This window comes from Petromyzon marinus, chromosome 67 (assembly GCF_048934315.1).
Source record: "Petromyzon marinus isolate PM22_M1 ecotype Great Lakes invasive population chromosome 67, UKy_Petmar_22M1.pri1.0, whole genome shotgun sequence".
Taxonomy (NCBI): domain Eukaryota; kingdom Metazoa; phylum Chordata; class Hyperoartia; order Petromyzontiformes; family Petromyzontidae; genus Petromyzon; species Petromyzon marinus.
The window spans coordinates 1,097,873-1,125,041 of record NC_133733.1 but is presented as its reverse complement, the minus strand read 5'-3'; the positions used below and the strand labels follow the sequence as shown (position 1 = coordinate 1,125,041).

Below are 27,169 nucleotides of genomic sequence, written 5' to 3'. Positions count from 1 at the left end.
CCCCCCTCTGCTCGGATGAGGCGGCGACAGCTTCTTCTAGATGTGGCGATTGTACCGCAACCGACGACGCTCCACCTTGCTGACGTGGTGGACACCGCGGAAGTGACACGTTTCTAGAAACAAGCCCCCTCTCTCCGATTGCTACCTTTTGCGGGGCCTGAAAGGGTCATTTTTGGTTAGAGGCAGGGGCATCGGAGGAGAAATACACGAAAAACGAGCGACGATTGGGATCCTGTTAGGGAAAGCGGGGAAGGGTGATTGGCTCGAAGTGGGTCAAGGATTCCTCGAGAAAGGGGCTTGATAGGTGCGCGTGTGTGTGTGCTGGGGAAAACAAACGAGAGATCGGGTTGCTTTGGCTTTGCCTAGGGAAAGACTCCTCCCTGTTGAAGACTGCTGCGTCAGGTCGTCACAGCACATTGCATGTTCACTCTGAACGTGAAGGGGGATGCAGGAGGAGCCCAGAGAACAATCCACGTGACTTACGGGGAGAAACACGCAAACTCCAAAAACACAGCAGCAGCAGGCATCGTCAGGGTCAGGATGGAACCCACACGCTCCTGCACACCAGGCGAGGGAGATAAAGCCTCCTCGTCACCACGGCGAGTCGATGACGACAAAGGCAAGCGTGACTTCCACCTCTTTGTTTAATTAAGCAGCGGAGTGAATATGAACAACACGCGTGGGCTGTGGCCGAGACCACAACATCATCATCAACAACAACAGCAGCAGCAACAACAACAACAACACGTGGCTTCCCCGGCACGGCCCCAGTCTCCATCATCACCACCACTACCACCACCACCACCATCACTTCTCCACTCCTTCCCCCACCTCCTCCTCCTCGTCTCAACTGCTGCCTTAAAACAGGCAGGGAGGGCTGGGACCACAACAGGAGGTGTTTGTACAACAGCCATGCGGGTTGGGGTTAGTTAGCTTAACTTCCTCCGCAGCGTACGTAGCCAGCCGTGCTCATCGGAGGGTGACTTTGTTAGAGGGTGAGTGACTGTGTTAGAGGGTGAGTGACTGTGTGAGTGGGTGAGTGACTGTGTGAGTGACTGTGTGAGTGGGTGAGTGACTGTGTTAGAGGGTGAGTGACTGTGTTAGAGGGTGAGTGGCTGTGTGAGTGGGTGAGTGACTGTGTGAGTGGGTGAGTGACTGTGTTAGAGGGTGAGTGACTGTGTTAGAGGGTGAGTGACTGTGTGAGTGGGTGAGTGACTGTGTGAGTGACTGTGTGAGTGGGTGAGTGACTGTGTTAGAGGGTGAGTGACTGTGTTAGAGGGTGAGTGGCTGTGTGAGCGGGTGAGTGGCTGTGTGAGCGGGTGACTGTGTGAGTGGGTGAGTGACTGTGTGAGTGGGTGAGTGACTGTGTGAGTGTGTGAGTGGCTGTGTTAGAGGGTGAGTGGCTGTGTTAGAGGGTGAGTGACTGTGTTAGAGGGTGAGTGACTGTGTTAGAGGGTGAGTGACTGTGTGAGTGGGTGAGTGACTGTGTTAGAGGGTGAGTGACTGTGTGAGTGGGTGAGTGACTGTGTGAGTGGGTAAGTGACTATGTGAGTGGGTGAGTGACTGTGTGAGTGACTGTGTGAGTGACTGTGTGAGTGGGTAAGTGACTATGTGAGTGGGTGACTGTGTGAGTGACTGTGTGAGTGGGTGAGTGACTGTGTGAGTGGGTGAGTGACTGTGTTAGAGGGTGAGTGACTGTGTGAGTGGGTGAGTGACTATGTTAGAGGGTGAGTGACTGTGTGAGTGGGTGAGTGACTGTGTGAGTGGGTGAGTGACTGTGTTAGAGGGTGAGTGACTGTGTTAGAGGGTGAGTGGCTGTGTGAGTGGGTGAGTGACACTGTGAGTGGGTGAGTGACTGTGTTAGAGGGTGAGTGACTGTGTTAGAGGGTGAGTGACTGTGTGAGTGGGTGAGTGACTGTGTGAGTGACTGTGTGAGTGGGTGAGTGACTGTGTTAGAGGGTGAGTGACTGTGTTAGAGGGTGAGTGGCTGTGTGAGCGGGTGAGTGGCTGTGTGAGCGGGTGAGTGACTGTGTGAGTGGGTGAGTGACTGTGTGAGTTGGTGAGTGACTGTGTGAGTGTGTGAGTGGCTGTGTTAGAGGGTGAGTGGCTGTGTTAGAGGGTGAGTGACTGTGTTAGAGGGTGAGTGACTGTGTGAGTGGGTGAGTGACTGTGTGAGTGGGTAAGTGACTATGTGAGTGGGTGAGTGACTGTGTGAGTGACTGTGTGAGTGGGTGAGTGTGTGAGTGGGTAAGTGACTATGTGAGTGGGTGACTGTGTGAGTGACTGTGTGAGTGGGTGAGTGACTGTGTGAGTGGGTGAGTGACTGTGTTAGAGGGTGAGTGACTGTGTGAGTGGGTGAGTGACTATGTTAGAGGGTGAGTGACTGTGTGAGTGGGTGAGTGGCTGTGTGAGTGGGTGAGTGACTGTGTTAGAGGGTGACTGTGTTGAATTTCTTTCATATGTAAGTTGAACTTATTCAGTATGTAAGTTGAACTTATTTAGTATGTAAGTTGAACTTATTTAGTATATAAGTTGAACTTATTCAGTATGTAAGTTGAACTTATTTAGTATGTAAGTTGAACTTATTTAGTATGCAAGTTGAACTTATTTAGTATGCAAGTTGCAAGGCCAGCGTAATGTTGCAATGCCGGGCATCGTAAGGTCTCCGAGTAAATATCATGGGAGCAATTCGGTGCCTTTCGTAAGGAGTTGGTACAAACCTATGGGTGGGTGGTGGTGGTGGTGGGAGCGACAATCTGAACCAGACCCGCGTCGATCCAGGGGAGTGGTACAAGCGTGGTATCGGGGAAGTCTCGGTACACAAGTCTCTTTCGTGCGAGTGTTAGTCACCAACTAGTCCGTCCGTCCGTCACGCTCCGGATATCCCAGACGGTAACGCGGCAGGAGGAGGGGGTGGGCAAAACCACGCCTCAATATAATTTTTGTATATATAAAAAAGGGTCTGGCAAGTGAATGCTCACAACAAATGAATGCTCAGTGTGTGTGTGTGTGCGTTCGACTTCTTTCGCGCCATAACATAGCCAACCGTGACAATTGGAGGTGTGGGTGAGTGAGTGACTATGTGAGTGGGCGAGTGACTACGTGAGTCTACGTGTGTATGCATGTTTACTTCATTTTGCACCGTACGCGGCAAACTGTGCTGATCAGAGATTTGGTGAGTGGCTATGTGAGTGTATGGTGAACTTTTTTCGCACCGCACGTACGTAGCCAACCGTGCTAATCAGAGGCGCGGAGGAAGGAAAAAAAATGCCCTATGGATGGACTCGCCAACCGCTCCAACCTCCACCCCCGCCACCCTCCGCGCCATAGGAACGTGGAATTTCCACCACTGGCTCAGCAGAGACAGAACCCCACAGATTCCCTCTCACCAGGCCAAGAGAGGCACCCGATGCCAGAGATATCGGGTTTGCCGTCCCAAATATCCGCGTCCCCAAACTCAACACAACCCTCCACAACTCTCCACAACCCTCCACAACCCACCACAACCCTCCACAACCCACCACAACCCTCCACAACCCACCACAACCCTCCACAACTCTCCACAACCCTCCACAACCCTCCACAATCCACCACAACCCTCCACAATCCACCACAACCCTCCACAATCCACCACAACCCTCCACAATCCACCACAACCCTCCACAATCCACCACAACCCACCATAACCCTCCACAACCCACCACAACCCTCCATAACCCACCACAACCCTCCACAACCCACCACAACCCTCCACAACCCACCACAACCCACCACAACCCTCCACAACCCACCACAACCCACCACAACCCTCCACAAGCCACCACAACCCTCCACAAGCCACCACAAGCCACCACATTCCGCCACACCCACCACAAGCCACCACATCCCGCCACACCCACACAACCACCACAACCCTCCACAACCCTCCACAACCCTCCAGAACCCTCCACAACCCTCCACAACCCACCACAACCCTCCACAACCCTCCACAATCCACCACAACCCACCACAACCCTCCATAACCCACCACAACCCTCCACAACCCTCCACAACCCACCACAACCCACCACAACCCACCACAACCCTCCATAACCCACCACAACCCTCCACAACCCACCAAAACCCACCACAACCCACCACAACCCACCACAACCCTCCACAACCCACCACAACCCTCCCACAACCCTCCACAACCTCCACAACCCTCCACAACCCACCACAACCCACCACAAGCCACCACAAGCCACCACAACCCACCACAACCCTCCACAACCCACCAAAACCCACCACAAACCCTCCACAACCCTCCACAACCCACCACAACCCACCACAACCCACCACAACCCACCACAACCCTCCACAACCCTCCACAACCACCACAACCCACCACAACCCTCCACAACCCAACACAACCCACCATAACCCTCCACAACCCACCACAACCCTCACAACCCACCACAATCCACCACAACCCACCACAACCCGCCACACCCACCACAACCCACCACAACTCTCCACAACCCACCACAACCCACCACAACCCTCCACAACCCACCACAACCCTCCACAACCCTCCACAACCCACCACAACCCTCCACAAGCCACCACAACCCTCCACAATCCACCACAACCCTCCACAACCCACCACAATCCACCACAAGCCACCACAACCCTCCACAAGCCACCACAACCCTCCACAACCCACCACAACCCTCCACAACCCACCACAACCCACCACAACCCTCCACAACCCACCACAACTCACCACAACCCACCACAACCCACCACAACCCACCCCACGACTTTTCCTGTCGGCATGGGATGAACAAACCACTTGGAAGGGCCTGCACCTCTGCCTGTTACTTATTTGTACCCACGTGATGGGGTTCACGCTGAAGACTTCAGGGGGGTTAGGAAGTTGGGGGTTAGGGCGAGAGGATGATGACAGAGAGGTTCGGATTTAGGAGCTCCGGGCTGCGGTTAGAGGTTTAGGAGTTAGGGGTTTGGGGTTTGGGCATTTTCGCGTTTGACACTTACAAGCTTGGGGTGCGTCACGTGACCGTCCGCCTGTGCGATCTGATTGGATCCTATCACACTTGCGGCAGGCAACAGAGAACGCTATTTGCCGGCAATGATTTCACATTAAGCCTTCCTTTGTTGCTATCACGATCTTAACGAGCGAACGAAAGCGCGCAAATGGCTCGCCGATCTCGTCAAGGAGCACGAACCCTGTCACGAGCGACTTTCCCACGCAGCAGCAGCAGCCGCCGCCGGACAAAGACGTTAGGCAGTCACTGGGTAATGTGCTGCACTTTAACATCGTCGTCATCATCACCTCCGATTAGCACGGTTGGCGAGGTACTTTGCAAAGGAAGTTCAACGTCCATGCATACACACAGAGACGAAGGTTCCATGTATAGCCTGTCAGGCGCAAGTGCTGCCTAGCGAGTAGCAGCACCTATGAAGGGCAGCACGTACACATACAAAGATAAAAGATCCGCCCCGTATAGCCTTAACAGACTGTAGGGGCAAGTGCTGTTAGCGAGCAGCACCTATGAAGGCCGGTAACGGTACACGAGGGGGTGGGTGGCCAGCACCAAGCACGGCCGCCTTTGTCTCCCTAGTAGCAATGTTTACACATCGCACCAGGTGCTCATTTGAGGCCGAGTCGACCTAGGGGAGGCCCAGGACCGGTTCAGATAATCGTCAACCGGTGTTTGCCGTGAGCGGGAATCGAACCCGGGTCGCCAGGTTTGTAGTGCAGCGTAGCGCTAACCGCTGCACCACCACTCCCCACACACACACTCATATACACAGTCGCCCTTTCAAATGCACTTCTGCGGCCGTCTGGAACGCTCTTCATTCCGGTATTAGGAAGCCACCGACTGGAGCGATATGGCACTTTGAAAATCGTCGTCGAGATTGACAAACTCATTGATACTGTGTAGGAACCTCGAGTTACACCAGGAGCAGCCCACACGGGATTATTGTGTCCGTCCGCCCGTCGTGCATCCACAAATGGGAGGGGCTGGGTGGAGAGGGAGTGGAGAGGGAGGGGAGGGGCTGGGTGGGGAGGGTGGGAGGGTGGGGAGGGTGGGGAGGGGCTGGGTGGGGAGGGTGGGGAGGGGCTGGGTGGGGAGGGTGGGGAGGGGCTGGGTGGGGGGGAGGGGAGGGGTGGGGGGGGGTGGGGAGGGGCTGGGTGGGGAGGGTGGGGAGGGGCTGGGTGGGGAGGGTGGGGAGGGGCTGGGTGGGAGGGTGGGGAGGGGCTGGGTGGGGAGGGTGGGGAGGGGCTGGGTGGGCTGGGTGGGGAGGGGCTGGGTGGGTGGGTGGGGAGGGGCTGGGTGGGAGGGGGCTGGGTGGGGAGGGGCTGGGTGGGGGAGGGGCTGGGTGGGGGGTGGGGTGGGGGGCTGGGTGGGGAGGGGCTGGTCACCCCGTGGTGCCCCCCTTATAAAACTCAACGTTTCACCAACTCACGCCGGCTTGTGCCCGCCCTCACAGTGGGGCGTATTGTGCGGAACGCACCACCACGTGGTGCCGCCGTTGTTGTTGACCCTGGCCATTGACCGAGCAGTAACCCAACGTTACTACCAGCAGCTCCCTCCCTCCGCAGGAGAATGTGTTTATAGAATGTGTTTATAGAATGTGTTTATAGAATGTGTTTATAGAATGTGTTTATAGAATGTGTTTATTAAACTGATTTTTGCGTGTTCAATATGTTGTCCTTCCCCACCCCTGCACCTACGATGAGCACGGCTGGCTACATACGGTGCGAACGAAGTTAAACACACACACACACTTACCCACACACACACTTACCCACACACTCACCCGCCCTCCGAATAGCACGGTTGACTTAAGTACGCTGCAAAATAAATTCAAGGTAAAAAAGGTAGACTCACATAGCCACACACTCACCCACACACTCACCCACCCACCCAGTAACTCACCCACCCACCCACTCACCCACCCACACACTCACCCACCCACACACTCACCCACCCACCCACACACTCACCCACCCACCCACACACTCACCCACACACTCAGTCACCCACCCACCGATTAGCACGGTTGGCTACGCACGGTGCGAAAGAAGTTCACAGTACACACGCGCGCACACAACGAACCACGCGACTTCATTTGGCAATTCACGGGGAGGGGGAGGTGAGGGACATCAACATCCTCCCCCAAGACCTTCGACCCCTGACCTCAATCTATGGGGTCAACAGGGGCACGACCCAGTGGGGTGGTTTTAACGGTGCAACGCCGCCCATCCTCACTCAGGGTTCAATCAGGGGGGGTCAGCGTTACTAAGGGTGATGGTGGCGATGACGGTGGTGATGATGATGATCTTCATTTATCGGAGCCTCACTGCTACGCCTTTTGCACTGGCACAGCCGAGCCAGCACGGTACTGGTGGTGGTTTTTCCACTGGCCCCACACCCGAGCCAGCGTGGGGCCAGCACGGTACTGGTGGTGGTTTTCCCACTGGCCCCACACCTGAGCCAGCGTGGGGCCGGCACGGTACTGGTGGTGGTTTTCCCACTGGCCCCACACCCGGGCCAGCGTGGTGCTATCACGGTACTGGTGGCGGTTTTCCCACTGGCCCCACACCCGAGCCAGCGTGGGGCCAGCACGGTACTGGTGGTGGTTTTCCCACTGGCCACACCCGGGCCAGCGTGAGACCAGCACGGTACTGGTGGCGGTTTTCCCACTGGCCCCACACCTGAGCCACGATGGCAACGGGGAGTTTGCACGTCCCACGTCAGAGGACGACGCCAAAAACAACTGGGGAGCAGCCGCACACGGATGGATTCAATTCACCGCATCGCTCCATCTGTGCCGCATCGCTACGCCGCAGGCAAACAACACCCGGCAAGCCCAAACGGTGGCCACCCATCCAAACGCCCGCCAGGTTCATACCGGCTTGTTGGGGGGGGGGAGGGGTGAAACGTCGGACTCAGCGCTGCAGCGAGGGGTTGGCGGAACACCGGCACAGATGGTGTTGTGAAACTCCCTCCATTCTGTCTCGTGGGTGGTTGTCAATGCGAAGACATCCTCCCGCCTCTGGCAGGAGAAAGCGGTACAGCAGATTGTGTGTGTGGACTAATCTCCATCTGTTACATCTCACTCCCCGTGGGCGGGCCGTGGAGGAGCCATACCCCCTGCCTCTGGCAGGAGAAAGCGGTACAGCAGATTGTGTGTGGACTAATCTCCATCTGTTACATCTGTAACGGGGATCAAGCGTTGCACCCCCTCTCTCCTCGCACGCGCGAGGTTTTCTCCCACGCAGAAAAAAAACTAGACCTCCCCCCCCCCCCATCATTACATTGGGACGCTAACACCTTTCATGGAAATAAAAAAACTATATAACTCTGTGGGCCTTACCTGGTCAAATAAAAAAGGTAGTAGATTACAGTTTATATATCAATATATCAATATATTGAGGACGGCAGAGCTTAGGGGTGGGAGAAGGGGGTGTTTGGGTAGTTTGTGGGGAGCGGTGGTGCAGCAGTTAGCGCGATGAACCCAGCAGAGATCAAAGTTCGATTCCCGCTCACGGCGACCATCTCCACCCAGTGATTGCGATCACCTCCACCCAGTGATTGCGATCATCTGAACCGGTCCTGGGCCCCTCCCCTAGGTCGACTCAGCCTCAAATGAGTAGCTGGTGCGGTGTGTAGTAAACATCGCCACTGCGGGAGAGACAAAGGCGGCCGGGCGTGGTGCTGGTAGCCACCCACCCCCTCGTGTGCCACAGTGCCGGTAGACTTCATAGGTGCTGATGATGGTGGTGATGATTGTGATGATGATGGTGATGATGATGGTGGTGATGATGGTGATGGTGATGATGGTGATGGTGGTGATGATGGTGATGATGGTGGTGGTATTGATTGTGGTGATGATGATGGTGGTATTGATTGTGGTGATGATGGTGGTGATGGCATCAGTGGTGCGTGGTTGTTTAAGTTGTTGTGGTGTTGATACTGATTGTGGTGATGGTAGTGATGGCGGTGGTGATGGCATCAGTCGTGCGTGGTTGTCGTGGTGGTGGTGATACTGATTGTGGTGATGGTGGTGATGGTATTGGTGATAGTATTGATGGTGGTAGTGGTGATGGTGATAATGGCATCAGTGGTACGCGGTTGTTGTTGTATTTTTGGGGGGGGTAGTGGGGCTTGTCAGGAGGATCGCGAGGGGGTCAGACAGCACAAAGTGCCTGCTGAACGCGACAACGCAACAACGCAACGTGACGTCACAACGCAACGTGACGTCACAACGCAAACGTGACGTCACAACGCGACGTGACGTCACAACGCACCGCAACGCAGCGCAACAAGAACGCGGCGGACGGACACGCAAGAATTCACCGCGATCATAAATTACGCGAAAAGCTCGCTCGGGAAACCGCGCAAAAATCAAAACACGACCAGGACGACGACGACGACGACGAGGAGGAGGACGAGGAGGAGGACGAGGAGGACGAGGAGGAGGACGAGGAGGAGGAGGACGAGGACACAAAGGGGGCGGTGGCGGCGATCGCAAAAAAATCACGGCAACCACACGGACTGCAGATTCATAGTGGCAAGACACCGGGCAACCACCGCCACAACCGTCACCAACACAACCGCCACCGCCACCACCGCCGTCATCATCACAACCGTCACGAACCCATCGCCGTCAACACGACGCTGTCGGGTTGACGGCGATGATGTCATCGCGGGAGATGCGACGGCGATGATGTCATCGCCCGGGATGCGACGGCGATGATGTCATCGCGGGAGATGCGACGGCGATGATGTCATCGCGGGAGATGCGACGGCGATGATGTCATCGCGGGAGATGCGACGGCGATGATGTCATCGCGGGAGATGCGACGGCGATGATGTCATCGCGGGAGATGCGACGGCGATGATGTCATCGCGGGAGATGCGACGGCGATGATGTCATCGCGGGAGATGCGACGGCGATGATGTCATCGCGGGAGATGCGACGGCGATTATGCTGTCGGCCGCCAGGCGATGGTGATGATGTCATCGCGGGAGATGCGACGGCGATGATGTCATCGCGGGAGATGCGACGGCGATGATGTCATCACGGGAGATGCGACGGCGATGATGCTGTCGGCCGCCAGGCGACGGTGATGATGATTACGACGACGATGATGTCGGCATTCCGGTAGCGGCGCCGGTTACTAGGCGACGACGATAGTGACGATGACGACGACGACGATGATCAGGCTCGAGCGTCCTCGGCAGGCAAGTGCAGCGTGATGTCACCGGTCAGCTGACGACTACGACGACGGCGACGACGGCGTCGGCCGGCCGGCCGGCGACTGCAACGACGTCATCGGTCAGCCGACGACAATGCCGACGGCGGCGGCGGCGGCGGCGACAGCGGCGACGGCGGCGCCGGTAGAGCGCAAAGCCATCGGGTCAGCTGACCTTAGCCACGGCGGGGGTCAGGCGAGGGCGCCGTAGCCGCCCTCCTCCTCCTCGTCGTCGCCGCCGTGCGAGTGCAGGACGAGGCGTGTGCCTCGCGCCACCGCCGCGTCGCCCTCCCCCAGGTCGCCGCCCTCCTCGAGCGCCGCCTCCTCGGGCGAAGCGCCGGCGGCCGCCCCCGGCTGCTGCCGCCGCTGCCGCAGCTGCTCCTGCCGACTCGGCCCGTTGCCGGGCTTCGCCAGCCCACGCTGGCGCCGGTCGTGCGCGTGGGCGGCGGCGGCGGCGACGGACGACGACGAGGCGGCGGCGGCGGCGGCGGCGGCGGAGGAGGAGGAGGGGTCGGCGGCCGGCCCGTTGGCGCTGCCCGCGGTGAGGATGAGGTCGCCGTCGCCCAGGATGAGCACCGAGTCGTCGTCGTCGCCCCCCGTGCCGGCGCCCAGCTGCTCCTGGTTCTGGTGGCGGTGACGGCAGCGGTGGCAGTGGCGGTGGTAGCACAGGCGGCACTGCCGCTAGAGGCCCCCCACCCGCCCCCGCGGGGGGGTGCATGCAGCCCAGATTCTATAAACACTACACTATAAACTACACTACTATACACTACACTACTATACTATACACTACACTATACTACTAAACACTACACTATACACTACACTACAATACACTATACACTACACTATACTACTAAACACTACACTATACACTACACTACAATACACTACACTACTATACACTACACTATACACTATACTATACTACTATACACTACACTATACTACTATACACTACACTATACACTACACTATACTACTATACACTACACTATACACTACACTACACACTACACTATACACTACACTACACTATACACTACACTACTATACATTACACTACTATACACTACACACTACACTACACACTATACACTGCACTACTATAAACTACACTATAGACTACACTACACACTACACTATACACTACTACACACTCTACACTACACTATACACTACTACACACTCTACACTACACTATACACTACACTATTATACACTCTACACTACACTATACACTACTGGCACAAGCTTAGTGAAGACTTTAAGCAAGTGGAAGTCTTGATTTTAAAGCTTTCGTGATTGCAGGAATTCACACTCGCTGGGTCGTTTGATCAAGTAACCTAAATACAAGTAATCAATCCCAACGTTTTCGATGGCAACACAAGGAATCGAATCGTCGTGATATATTATTTATATTTACGTGACTTGACGGACACACAGTTTTAGAAAGTGGCTTAGTGATCACTGAGCCCTCGCACGCAGACCCACACACACGCAGACCCACACACACACAGATCCACTCACACACAGACCCACACACACAGATCCACTCACACGTAGACCCACACACACACACAGCTCTACTCACACGTAGACCCACTCACACACAGACCCACACACACGCAGACCCACACACACGCAGACCCACACACACGCAGAGACACTCACACACAGACCCACACACACACAGACCCACACACACACAGACCCACTCACACGTAGACCCACACACACGTAGACCCACTCACACACAGACCCACACACACACAGACCCAAACACACGCAGACCCACGCACACGCAGACCCACACACACGCAGAGACACTCACACACAGACCCACACACACGTAGACCCACACACACGTAGACCCACTCACACGTAGACCCACACACACACAGACCCACACACACACAGACCCACTCACACGTAGACCCACACACACGTAGACCCACTCACACACAGACCCACACACACACGTAGACCCACACACACACACAGACCCACACACACACGTAGACCCACACACACACAGACCCACACACACACAGACCCACACACACACAGACCCACACACACACAGACCCACACACACACAGACCCACACACACACAGAGACACTCACACACAGACCCACACACACAGACCCACTCACACGTAGACGCACACACACACAGAGACACACACACGTAGACCCACACACACACGTAGACACTCACACACACAGACCCACACACACACAGACCCACACACACACACAGAGACACTCACACGTAGACCCACACTCACACGTAGACCCACTCACACACAGACTCACACACACACAGACACACACACACGTAGACCCACACACAGAGACACACACACACACAGAGACCCACACACACACAGACCCACACACACACAGAGACACTCACACACACGTAGACCCACTCACACACAGACTCACACACAGAGACACACACACACGTAGACCCACACACACACAGACCCACACACACACAGAGACACACTCACACACAGACCCACACACACACATAGACCCACTCACACACAGACCCACACACACGCAGACCCATACACACACAGAGACACTCACACACAGACCCACACACACGTAGACCCACACACACATAGACCCACTCACACACAGACTCACACACAGAGACACACACACACACACAGACCCACACACACGTAGACCCACACACACACAGACTCACACACACACGTAGACCCACACACACGTAGACCCACTCACACGTAGACCCACTCACACACAGACCCACACACACACAGACCCACTCACACGTAGACCCACACACACGTAGACCCATTCACACACAGACCCACACACACACGTAGACCCACACACACACACAGACCCACACACACGTAGACCCACACACACACAGACCCACACACACACAGACCCACACACACACAGACCCACACACACACAGAGACACTCACACACAGACCCACACACACAGACCCACTCACACGTAGACGCACACACACACAGACCCACACACACACACGTAGATGCACACACACACAGACCCACACACACACAGACCCACACACACACGTAGACGCACACACACACAGAGACACTCACACGTAGACCCACACACACATAGACCCACTCACACACAGACTCACACACAGAGACACACACACACAGAGACACACACAGAGACACACACACACAGACCCACACACACACAGAGACACACACACACAGAGACACACACAGAGACACACACACACAGACCCACACACACACAGAGACACACACACGTAGACCCACACACACACGTAGACCCACACACACACAGACCCACACACACACAGACCCACACACACACACAGAGACACACACACGTAGACCCAGACACACACAGAGACACACACACACGTAGACCCACTCACACACAGACCCACTCACACACAGACCCACTCACACGTAGATACGGAGCGTGGGGGGGGGGGGGGGTTGCTCACCTCGTAGGCGTGGGGGCTGGTGAGGCAGCGGGCGAGGGGGGCGCAGCACCGTGGCAGCGTGGAGGTGAGTGGGGGGCCCGAGTGGGTGAGGATCGGCTTCAGGTAGCTGGGAGGGTGGCCAGAGTCAGGGAGCAACGCGGGGAGACACGTGGAGACACACGGAGAGACACGCGGAGAGACACAGAGAGACACGGAGACACGCGGAGAGACACGTGGAGACACGCGAAGAGACACGCGGAGAGACACGGAGACACGCGGAGAGACGGGGAGACACGGGGAGAGACACGTGGAGAGACACGCGGAGAGACACGGAGACACGCGGAGAGACGGGGAGACACGGGGAGAGACACGGGGAGAGACGGGGAGACATGCGGAGAGACACGCGGAGACACGCGGGGAGACGCAGAGACATGAGGAGCAACGCGGAGACACGCGGACAGACACGGAGACACGCGGAGAGACACGGAGAGACACGGAGAGACACGCGGAGAGACACGCGAAGACACGCGGAGAGACGTGGGGAGACACGCGGAGAGACACGTCGGAGAGACACGGGGAGACGCGGAGAGACACGGAGAGACACGGGGAGAGACGCGGAGAGACACGCGGAGAGACACGCGGAGAGACACGCGGAGAGACACGCGGAGAGACACACGGAGACACGCGGAGAGACACGCGGAGATGCGGAGAGACGCGGAGAGACACGCGGAGACACGCGGAGGCATAGGGAGACGTGGGGAGACACGGAGACACGCGGGGAGACGCGCAGTGAGGATACTTGTGGTCGAAGATGTACCACATGCGGAAGAGCCACGCACTCTCATTCTTGGTCCGGCTGCCTCCCTCGTTCTGCTATAGCATGAACAAACACACACACGTACACATGTACACACATGTACACACACACACACGTACACACACACACATATGTACACACACAACAACAACAACAACAACCGCCATTCGCCACTAAGTGGCGGTGACGTCACCACGACGCTTGTGCCAGGCTATGTGCACCTTGAGGCCACGTGAAGTGTCGAACGCCCGCTGGCAGGAGGTCACGGGGCAGACCCAGGTGCCACGGGTCGACTGACTGAGATGACTGGCTGATGCACCACCTGTGCCCCCTACTGTGCCAACCTGCTGTGCTTTAGCCACCCGGCGCTCCGCTCGTTGTTCTGAGCGTCGCTCCTCCGCCCTCCGTTGTTGTTGGAGGGCGACTGCCTCCAACTGCCCAGTAGCATCCTTCACGAGCCTCCTCCACAGAGGCCGATCTTGACACCGCTGGTACCAGTCATCGGCAAGTCCACTCAGCTCCACGTCCTCCTGTACCACATCACTCCATCTCTTCTCTAGCCCGTGCCGCGCCCGCTTAGCCCCCTCAATCCGGCCGAACAAAAGCTGTTTCGGCATGCGGTGGCTGGGCATGCGGGCTACATGACCCAGCCATCGCAGCCTTCCCCGCCGGAGGAGCTCACCGATGGGACCTTGCCCAGATCTTTCAAGGATTTGTGAGCTCCTCACACAATCCAGTCTGGTTAAACCCAGGATGGATCGTAGGCAAGCCAGCCTAAATGTTTCTAACCGGCGAAGATGTTCCATTAGGGGGGTCCACGTTTTGCAAGCGTAGAGAAGGGAGGGAATGACCGTGGCCGAGAAGACCTGAAGCTTAGTGCGGAGTGACAGACCAGGTAGCTTCCACACAGCATTACGCAACCGATGAAAAGACATTGCCGCTCGACTGATTCGGAGTGAGACCTCTGCTGTTAAACTGGAGCCAGTCATAAGCACACTGCCCAGGTATGGGAAACTCTCCACTCTCTCCACAACTGCCCCATCACCGATTGGGAGTTGTGGGGGTGGAGTGTCCTATGGTACAAAATACCCAGGCAGGTGCTTAGTTTTGGTGGGGCTGATGGTAAGGCCCCACCTCTTAGTGGCACGCTCCAGTCTCAGCAGCAGCGTCTCCAATCCTCCTCTGAATGAGCAGCTATTACCAAATCATCAGCATACATAACGTGGTTGAGCAATAGGGAGCCATCCCTTGACCGCACCCGGGCATCGATCAGCCTCCCATTATATCTGTACCATATGGAGATTCCTCCGGTACAGCTATTGAAGGCTTCACGAACTACGTGGTCAAAATAGATGTTAAATAATGTGGGAGCCAGAGGACATCCCTGTCGCACCCCAAGGTGTACAGGGAATGGCTCTGACTCCCGGCCACGAAGTTTTACCCGGGCCCGCTCACCATCATGAAGGTCCTTAATGATCGTGAGCCGAGGGTCAGGTACTCCAAAAGCACGAAGAACAACCCAGAGCCCAGGCCTACTGATGGTATCATAGGACTTGACCAGGTCAATAAAGCAGAGATGTAGGTCTTGTTGGAATTCCCTACACCTCTGCTGTAGCAGACGGACAGAAAATATGGCATCTGTGTAGGACCGCCCTTTCCTGAAACCGCATTGGGGCTCCGCAAGCCTCTCCTCAGCGTGCCTGGCAAGGCGATGCTGAATAATCCTTGCCAGGACCTTTCCCGGCACACTGAGGAGTGAGATGCCCCTGTAGTTGTTACAGTCTGTGCGGTCCCCCTTCTTAAAAAGGGGGACCACCAGGGCATCCTTCCAATCCTGCGGAACCCGTCCAGTGGTCCAGACTGTTGTTATGATGTCATATAGGGCAGTCTGTGCACAAACGCCACCCTCCCTCAGCATTTCGCTTGGGAGATCATCTCTGCCCGCTGCCTTTCCTGGTCTCAGACTCCGGATCGCCTTCAATACTTCATCAGCAGATGGCACCTCAGCCAGCCACTCACAGGGGGTGACTTCTTCCAATATTTGAGACACGTACACATGCACACACGTACACACACACGTACACACACGCATACACACACACGCACAGACACACACACTCGCGCGCGCATCAGACACGTGCACACACGTAAACACGTACGCACTCACACACACAAAAGACAAATATCCCCCGTATAGCCTTAACAGACTTTTGGGGCAAGTGCTGTTAGCGAGCAGCACCTGTGAAGGCACACGAGGGGGTGGGTGGCCAGCGCCATACCCGACCCCCTTTGTCTCCCCAGTGGCGATGTTTACACACCGCACCCGGTACTCATTTGAGGCTGAGTTGACCTAAGGGAGGCCCAAGATCCACTCGGATAATCGTCACTGTTGTTGGCAGTGAGCGGGAATTGAACTCGGGTCGCCGGGTTTGTAGCGCAGCGTGCTAATAATTGCGTGTGAATGAATCTGTGGGTGTGAGTGCGTGTGTGAGTGTGTTAGTGAGTGTGTTAGCGAGTGTGTTCGTGAGTGTGTTAGTGAGTGTGTTAGTGAGTGTGAGTGTGTTAGTGAGTGTGTTATTGAGTGTGTTCACGAGTGTGTGAGTGCGTGTGTTAGCGAGTGTATGAGTGAGTGTGTTAGTGAGTGTATTAATGAGTGTGTTAGTGAGTGTATGAGTGAGTGTGTTAGTGAGAGTGTTAGTGAGTGTGTTAGTGAGTGTGTTAGCGAGTGTGTTAGTGAGTGTGTTATTGAGTGTGTTCGCGAGTGTGTGAGTGCGTGTGTTAGCGAGTGTATGAGTGAGTGTGTTAGTGAGTGTATTAGTGAGTGTGTGAGTGTGTTAGTGAGTGTGTGAGTGCGTGTGTTAGCGAGTGTATGAGTGAGTGTGTTAGTGAGTGTATTAGTGTGGCTGGGTCATGTAGCCCGCATGCCCAGCCACCGCATTCCGAAACAGCTTTTGTTCGGCCGGATCGAGGGGGCTAAACGGGCGCGGCACGGGCTAGAGTAGAGATGGAGTGATGTGGTACAGGAGGACGTGGAGCTGAGTGGACTTGCCGATGACCGGTACCAGCGGTGTCAAGATCGGCCTCTGTGGGGGAGGCTCGTGAAGGACGCTACTGGGCAGTTGGAGGCAGTCGCCCTCCAACAACAACGGAGGGCGGAGGAGCGACGCTCACAACAACGAGCGGAGCGCCGGGTGGCTAAAGCACAGCAGGTTGGCACAGTAGGGGGCACAGGTGGTGCATCAGCCAGTCATCTCAGTCAGTCGACCCGTGGCACCTATGACCTCCCGCCAGCGGGCGTTCGACACTTCACGTGGCCTCAAGGTGCAGATGGCCTGGCACAAGCGTCGTGGTGACGTCACCGCCACTTAGTGGCGAATGGCGGTTGTTGTTGTTGTGTTACTGAGTGTTTGTGTGTGTGAGTGAGTGTTTGTGAGTGAGTCTCACCGAATGCAGTGGTTGGAAGTTGTCACTGTTCATCTGCAGATCCTGGTCTGGGTCCACACCAACTCTGTCACAACAACCACCACAAACACCACCACCACAACAACACAGACAGAGGTCCCCCGTGTAGCCCACACACACTGTACCCAATCACTAAACCACCCACCAATCCACTCGCTCACCCAACCACCCACTCACCACCCACCCACCTACTCACTATACCATCCAAACACCCGCCCACCCACCCGCCCAACCACCACCGACCCACCCAATTATTCACCCACCCAAATGTTCACCCACCCACCCACTCACCCAACCACCCACCCACCCACCTACTCACTATACCATCCAAACACCCGCCCACCCACCCGCCCAACCACCCACCTACCCAATTATTCACCCACCCAAATGTTCACGCACCCACCCACCTACCCAACCACCCACCCACCTACTCACTATACCATCCAAACACCCGCCCACCCACCCACTCACCCAACCACCCACCTACCCAATTATTCACCCACCCAAATGTTCACCCACCCACCCACTCACCCAACCACCCACCCACCTACTCACTATACCATCCAAACACCCGCCCACCCACCCGCCCAACCACCCACCTACCCAATTATTCACCCACCCAAATGTTCACCCACCCAAATGTTCACCCACCCACCCACCTACTCACTATACCATCCAAACACCCGCCCACCCACCCACTCACCCAACCACCCACCTACCCAATTATTCACCCACCCAAATGTTCACCCACCCACCCACTCACCCAACCACCCACCCACCTACTCACTATACCAACCAAACACCCGCCCACCCAGCCGCCCAACCAACCGCCCACCTACCCAATTATTCACCCACCCAAATGTTCACCCACCCACCCACTCACCCAACCACCCACCCACCTACTCACTATACTATACAAACACCCGCCCGCCCACCCACCGGATCTTGAGGCATGAGAGCATGGCGGTGGTGCCGCCCCCGAACACCCAGACGGTGAAGAAGACGATGAGCAGCGTGGTGCTGAAGATCATCTGCCTGGCCGGTGTCGTCGTGTCTCTGATGGCCAACGCGAACGCCATGGCGCCTCGCAGGCCTGGCGGGGGGGGCGGGGGCGGAGCGACGTGCAGACACAGAGGAATGTAGAGGGCATGGAGAGAGGAGGGCACGGGGGACGAATACACACAGACAAAGGTTCCCACGTGTAGCTTCAATGGACTGTTGGGGCAAGTGCTGTTAGCGTGCGTCTCTCTCTCCGTGTCTCTTTCTGCGTCTCGTCTCTCTCCACGTGTCTCTGTCTGCGTGTCTCTGTCTGCGTCTCTCTCTCCATGTCTCTTTCCGCGTCTCGTCTCTCTCTCCCCGCGTGTCTCTCCCCGCGTGTCTCTCCCCGCGTGTCTCTCCCCGCGTGTCTCTCCCCGCGTGTCTCTGTCTGCGTGTCTCTGTCTGCGTGTCTCTGTCTGCGTGTCTCTGTCTGCGTCTCTCCCCGCGTGTCTCTCCCCGCGTGTCTCTCCCCGCGTGTCTCTCCCCGCGTGTCTCTCCCCGCGTGTCTCTCCCCGCGTGTCTCACCTGCGAACATCATCATGTTCTGGAAGTTGTACGCGATCTTGTGCCTCCGTGCCAGGTTCAGGAAGAAGGAGAGCGGGTAGATGTTGCACGCTCGCCCCACAAACATCGCCAGCTGTGGCGGGCGGGCACACGGAGCGCCAGCGAGTGGGTGGGAGAGTGGGTGGGAGAGTGGGTGGGTGGGATAGTGGGTGGGAGAGTGGGTGGAAGAGTGGGTGGGAGAGTGGGTGGGTGGGAGAGTGGGTGGGTGGGAGAGTGGGTGGGTGGCAGAGTGGGTGGGTGGGAGAGTGGGTGGGAGAGTGGGTGGGAGAGTGGGTGGGTGGGAGAGTGGGTGAGTGGAAGAGTGGGTGGGAGAGTGGGTGGGAGAGTGGGTGGGAAAGTGGGTGGGAGAGTGGGTGGGAGAGTGGGTGGGCGAGTGGGTGGGAGAGTGGGTGGGAGAGTGGGTGGGATAGTGGGTGTGAGAATGGATGGGTGGGAGAGTGGGTGGAAGAGTGGGTGGAAGAGTGGGTAGGAGAGTGGGTGGGCGAGTGGGTGGGCGAGTGGGTGGGCGAGTGGGTGGGAGAATGGGTGGGTGAGAGAGTGAGTGAGAGAGTGAGAGAGTGAATGGGCGAGTGAGTGGGTGAGAGAGTGAGTGAGCGGATGAGAGAGTGAGTGAGCAAGTGAGTGAGCGAGTGAGTGGGTGAGTGAGTGAGTGAGCGAGTGAGTGGTGCGAGTGAGTGGGTGAGAGAGTGAGTGAGCGAGTGAGTGGATGAGAGAGTGAGTGAGCAAGTGAGTGGGCGAGAGAGTGAGCAAGTGGGTGAGAGAGTGAGTGGGCGAGTGAGTGGGTGAGCGAGTGAGTGAGCGAGTGAGTGAGTGGGGGAGTGAGTGGGTGAGAGAGTGAGTGAGCGAGTGAGTGGACGAGTAGGCGGTCAGTCAAGGGCAAGTAACAAATCAGTGGGGGACACGGGAAGACGCGACAGCATGGAGGCACACACGGACAGAGGCATACAGTGGAACACAAGGACACGAAAACACAGCGACACACGGGGACACGGAGAGACACAGGGACGCACAGGGACATGGAGACATGGAGATACACAAGGACAAGTAGAAACACACAGGCACACACACACCACATTCACACATACACACACCACATTCAAACACACACACCACATTCAAATATACACACATCATATTCACACACTCTCATGTACACACCCCACAGTCACTCACACACTCTCATGTACACACACACACACAGTCACTCACACTCTCATGTACACACACACACACCACACTCACACACTCATGTACACACACACACACCTCCACACTCACACACAGTCACTCACACACTCTCATGTACACACACAGTCACTCACACACACTCATAAACACACACACAGTCACTCACCCACAGTTACTCACACACTCATGTACACACACACACACACAGTCACTCACACACTCATGTACACACACACACACCACATTCACGCATACATACACTCTCATGTACACACACAGTCACTCACACACACTCATAAACACACACACAGTCACTCACCCACAGTCACTCACACACTCATGTACACACACACACACCACATTCACGCATACACACACTCTCACGTACACAGTCACTCACACACACTCATGTACACACACAGTCACTCACACACACTCATGTACAAACACACAGTCACTCACACACACTCATGTACACACACACCCCACACTCACACAATCACTCACACACTCTCATGTGCACACACAGTCACTCACACACACTCATGTACACACACTCATGTACACACACACAGTTACTAACACTCTCTCATGTACACACACAGTCACTCACACACATACACACACACCACACTCTCACACAGTCACTCACACAATCACTCACACACTCTCATGTACACACACACACACCCAGTCACTAACACACTCTCATGTACACACACAGTCACCCACACACACACCTCACACACTCACGCAGTCACTCACACAGTCACTCACACACACTTATGTATACACACACAGTCACTCACACACACACTCACACAATCACTCACACAATCACTCACACACTCTCATGTACACACACACTCATGTACACACACCCCACACACTCACACAGTCACACACACAGTCACTCACACAGTCACTCACACACTCTCATGTACACACACACTCCCCACACACTCACACAGTCACTCACACACTCTCATGTACACACACACTCCCCACACACTCACACAGTCACTCACACACACACACAGTCACTCACACACTCTCATGTACACACACACTCCCCACACACTCACACAGTCACTCACACACACACTCACACAGTCACTCACACAGTCACTCACACAAAGTCATTCACACACTCTCATGTACACACACAGTCACTCACACACACACACCACACTCTCACACAGTCACTCACACAATCACTCACACACTCTCCTGTACACACACACACACCCAGTCACTAACACACTCCCCACACACACACACTCGGTGAGGATACCATGGCACTGATAATGAAGATGGGGTTGAAGATATGCCTCTGGAAGGTGAAGAGCGCCAGCCCCATGTAGGAGAAGATGAAATTCTCCGCCAAGAAGTTGAGCAGCTCGAACAGCTGCACAGAGAGGGCACGGCCACCGTTCAGCAACGGAGAGAGCAGGGCACGCTCACACACGCGTACGCGAGTGTGTGTCAGGCGCGTGTGTGTACGCGCGTGTGTGCGTGTACATGTGTGAGTGTCTATGTACAAGAGTGTGGCCTCAAGGTGCGTATTAGCCTGGCACAAGCGTCGTGGTGACGTCACCGCCACTTGGGTGGCGAATGGCGGTTGTTGTTGTGTGAGTGTGTGTACACGTGTGAGTGTGTGTACACCTGTGAGTGTGTACATGTGTGTGTGTACGTGTGTGTGAGTGTACGTGTGTGTGTACATGAGTGAGTGTGTGTACACCTGTGAGTGTGTACGTGTGTGTGAGTGTACGTGTGTGAGTGTACGTGTGAGTGTGTACACGTGTGTGTGTGTACACCTGTGAGTGTGTACATGTGTGTGTGTACGTGTGTGTGTGTACGTGTGTGTGTGTGTGTACACGTGTGTGTGTGTGTGTGAACAAGTGTATGTGTACACGTGTGAGTGTGTGGACACGTGAGTGTGTGTACATGTGTGAGTGTGTGGACACGTGAGTGTGTGTGTACACGTGTGTGTGTGTGTACACCTGTGAGTGTGTACATGTGTGTGTGTATGTGTGTGTGAGTGTACGTGTGTGTGTGTGTGTATATGTGTGAGTGTGTGTACACGTGTGTGTGTACACCTGTATGTGCACACGTGTGAGTGTGTGCACACGTGTGAGTGCGTGCACAACAGTGTGTGTTTGTATAAGAGTGTGTGCACACATCTGCTTGTGAGGGTGTACAGGTGTGAGTGTGTGTACAGGAGTGTGCATGCAAATCACTCTAACTCCATCAAAAAAAGTAACTTGCAGCGCCACACCTACCATTAGCGGAAAGAACGGTGATCCAATCTCCGACCCCCAGGAACAGGTTTGCAGATTTACTGAGCATTTATGTGAGATCTTGGCGAAGGGCAAATCCCTCAGCCTGGAAAACATCCTAGGGCAAAGTGGGGATGACCCTGCTGAGGCTGCTTTACTTCAAATATGGGAGGAAGTCACCCCCCGTGAGTGCCTGGCTTAGGTGCCATCTGTTGAGGAAGTACTGAAGGCGATCCAGAGTCTGAGACCAGGAAAGGCACGGGGCAGAGATGATCTCCCAAGCGAAGTGCTGAGGGAGGGCGGCGTTTGTGCACAGACTGCCCTACACGACATCATAACAACGGTCTGGACCGCTGGACGGGTTCCGCAGGATTGGAAGGATGCCCTGGTGGTCCCCCTCTTCAAGAAGGGGGACCGCACAGACTGTAACAACTACAGGGGTTATCTCACTCCTCGGTGTGCCGGGAAAGGTCCCCGGCGAGGATTGTTGAGAACATCGCCTCGCCAGGCACGCAGCAGGTCGGCAAAGCAGGGGGCACAGGTGGCACATCGGACACTCATCTCAGCCACTCGGCGCATGGCAGCAGCTGGGTCTCTCCCGTGACCTCCTGCCAGCGGGCGTTCGACACTTCACGTGGTGGCCTCAAGGTGCACGTGGCCTGGCACACGCGCCCTGGTGACGCCACCGCCACTTAGTGGCGAATGGCGGTTGTTGTTGTTGTGAGTGGTAGTGAGTGAGTACTACCTGCTTGCTCCGCTCCTGCGACTCTGGAGAGAGGTTGTTGTAGGTGTAGTGAGCCTGGGTGATGCCACAGAACAGCACCGCCACAATCCCTGTGTGGGCACAGCGCCAGTCGCAGAGCCAATCACCACACAGCCTACACACAGCCTACACACAGCCTACACACAGCCTACACACAACCTACACACTCACACAGCCTACACACAGCCTACACACTCACACAACCTAAACACAGCCTATACACAGCCTGCACACAGCCTTCACACTCACACAACCAACACACAGCCTACACACACACAACCTAAACACAGCCTACACACAACCCAAACACAGCCTACACACAGCCTACACACAGCCTACACACAGCCTACACACAGCCTACACACACTCACACAACCTACACACAGCCTACACACAACCTACACACAGCCTACACACAGCCTACACACAACCTACACACAACCTACACACAGCCTACACACTCACACAACCAACACACAGCCTACACACTACCTACACACTCACACAACCTAAACACAGCCTACACACAACCTACACACAGCCTACACACAACCTACACACTCACACAACCTAAACACAGCCTACACACTCACACAACCTAAACACAGCCTACACACAGCCTAAACACAGCCTACACACAACCTAAACACAGCCTACACACAACCTAAACACAGCCTACACAGAACCTAAACACAGCCTACACAGAACCTAAACACAACCTAAACAGTCTACACACAGCCTACACACTGACACAACCAAAAAACAGCCTACACACTCTCATAACCTAAACACAGTCTATACACAGCCTACACACAGCCTACACACACTCGCACAACCTAAACACAGTCTACACACAACCTAAACACAGCCTACACACAACCTAAACATACACAACCTAAACACAGCCTACACAAAGCCTACAAAGATCCCCCATATAGCCTTAACAGACTGTAGGGGCAAGTGCTGTTAGCGAGCACCTATGAAGGCCGGAACGGTACACAAGGGGGTGGGTGGCCAGCACCACGCCCGACCGCCTTTGTCTCCCTAGTGGCAATGTTTACTCACCGCACCAGGTACTCATTTGAGGCTGAGTCGACCTAGGGGAGGCCCGGGACCGGTTCAGATAATCGTCACTGGTGTTGGCCGTGAGCGGGAATCGAACCCGGGTCGCCAGGTTCATAGCGCAGCGCGCTAACCGCTACACTATCGCTCCCTACACAAAGCCTACACACACTAACACACACTCACACAGCCTACACACACTCACACAACCTAAACACAGCCTACACACAGCCTACACACACTCTACACACACTAAACACAGCCTACACACAGACTACACACAGACTACACACACTCTACACACACACAGCCTACACACACTCTACACACTCACAGCCTAGACACTCACACAGCCTACACACACTCACAGCCTACTCACAGGGTGAGTGTTAAGTGAGTAGGTGGTGAGTGTGCAGTGAGTACCGGTGAGCATAAAGGTGACAGTGTGAGTGTGTGTGTGGGTGAGTGTTTGGTGAATGGGTGGTGAGCGGCTGGTGAGTGGTTGTGTGTGCGAGAAAATCTGTGTGTGTGTGGGTAAGTGTGTGGTGATTGGTGGCGGTTACCGTGTGGGGTTAGTGGGTGGGTAGGTGAGGGGGTGTGTGTGGGTGTGTGGGTGAGTGTGTGGTTGGGTGTGTGGGTGAGGGTGCGGGTGAGTGTGTGGGAAAGTGTGTCGTTGAGTGTGTGGTGAGCAGGCGAGCAGTAAAGTGAGAGTTTGTGGTTGGGTGTGTGTGGGTGTGTGTGGGTGAGTGTGTGTGTGAGTGTGGGTGAGTGTGTATGTGTGGGTGAGTGTGTGTATGAGTGAGTGGGTATATGTATGTAATTGGGTGTGCGGGTAAGCGAGTGTGTGTGGGTGACTGTGTGGTACAGGTTAGTGAGCAAGAAGGTGAGAGTGAGTGTGTGGCGAGTGTGTGGGTGTGTGGTTGGGTGAGTGAGTGGTGAGCGTGTGGCGAGTGTCTGGGTGTGTGGTTGGGCGAGTGTGTGGTGAGCGAGTGGTGGTGAGCGAGTGGTGGTGAGCGAGTGGTGGTGAGCGGTACCGGTGAGCGAGCAGGCCTCGGCCAACAGGAAGGTGCTCCAGGAGAGGAGGAAGAATAGAGCCGTCTCCAGCAAGGGGAAATCGCGCAGCCGCGTGAACTTGGTCACGTGACCCACACCAACATCGACCGTCAAGGGAAACACTCCACCTCCTCGCCATCATCGCCATATCCTCACCATCCTCCTCACCACTCCATCACCATCATCGCCATCATAGCCGCATCCTCACCGTAGCTAGTTTCCATCATCGTCATCAACACCACCTTCACCATCATCAACACCTTCATCATCACCACCACCACCATCGTCATCATCATCACCATAATCACCACCATTAATATCACAACCATTTATCATCAAAATGTGATGGTGGTAACGTTGGTAGTGGTGATGGTGGTGGTAGTGGTGCTGGTGGTGCTGGTGATGCTGGTGATGGTGATTGTGGTGGCGATGGTGATGATCGCGGTGGTGACGATCGTGGTGGTCCGGGTGGTGCAGGTAGTGGTGGTGCTGGTGATGGCGATAGTGGTTGGTGCTTGTGGTGGTGCTGGTGATGGCGATAGTGGTGGTGATCGTTTTGGTGGTGATGTTGATCATGGTACTGGTGATTATCGTGGTGGTGGTGCTGGTGATCATCGTGGTGGTGGTGGCGGTGCTGGTGATGGTGCTGGCGGCGGTGCTGGTGATCGTGGTGGTGATGATGGTGCTGATGATAGTGGTGGTGATGGTGATGATGGTGCTGGCGGCGGTAATGGTGATCGTGCTGGTGGTGGTGCTGGTGATCGTGGTGGTGATGGTCATCGTGCTGGTGGTGGTGCTGGTGATCGTGGTGGTGGTGGCGGTGCTGGTGATCGTGATGGTAGTGGTGCTGGCGATGGTGGTGGTGGTGCTGGTAGCGGTGGTGGTGGTGATGATGGTGATCGTGATGGTGGCGGTGCTGGCGATGGTGGTGGTGGTGGTGCTGGTGGCGGTGGTGCTGGTGATCGTGGTGGTGATGATGGTGCTGGTGATAGTAGTGGTGATGGTGATGATGGTGCTGGTGATAGTGGTGGTGATGGTGGTGATGGTGCTGGTGATAGTGGTGGTGATGGTGGTGATGGTGCTGGTGGCGGTGATGGTGGTGCTGGTGATAATGGTGGTGCTGGTGATAGTGGTGGTGATGGTGGTGCTGGTGATAGTGGTGGTGATGGTGGTGCTGGTGGTGGTGC

The 27,169-nt window shown here is 55.7% G+C and overlaps 1 protein-coding gene across 1 annotated transcript in view; it reads right to left on the bottom strand.

Annotated features, from left to right (window-relative positions):
• Positions 1–6,985: 6,985 nt before the first annotated feature.
• Positions 6,986–27,169, bottom strand: part of LOC116956714 (sodium/hydrogen exchanger 6) — a 42,585-nt gene continuing 22,401 nt past the window's right edge. The window contains 9 exon segments of the mRNA XM_032978488.2: positions 6,986–10,894; positions 13,778–13,883; positions 14,556–14,629; positions 18,018–18,081; positions 18,975–19,128; positions 19,599–19,710; positions 22,120–22,233; positions 23,850–23,938; positions 25,964–26,069. Coding sequence (XP_032834379.2) covers positions 10,463–10,894; positions 13,778–13,883; positions 14,556–14,629; positions 18,018–18,081; positions 18,975–19,128; positions 19,599–19,710; positions 22,120–22,233; positions 23,850–23,938; positions 25,964–26,069 — 1,251 coding nt within the window. The 3' untranslated portion in view covers positions 6,986–10,462.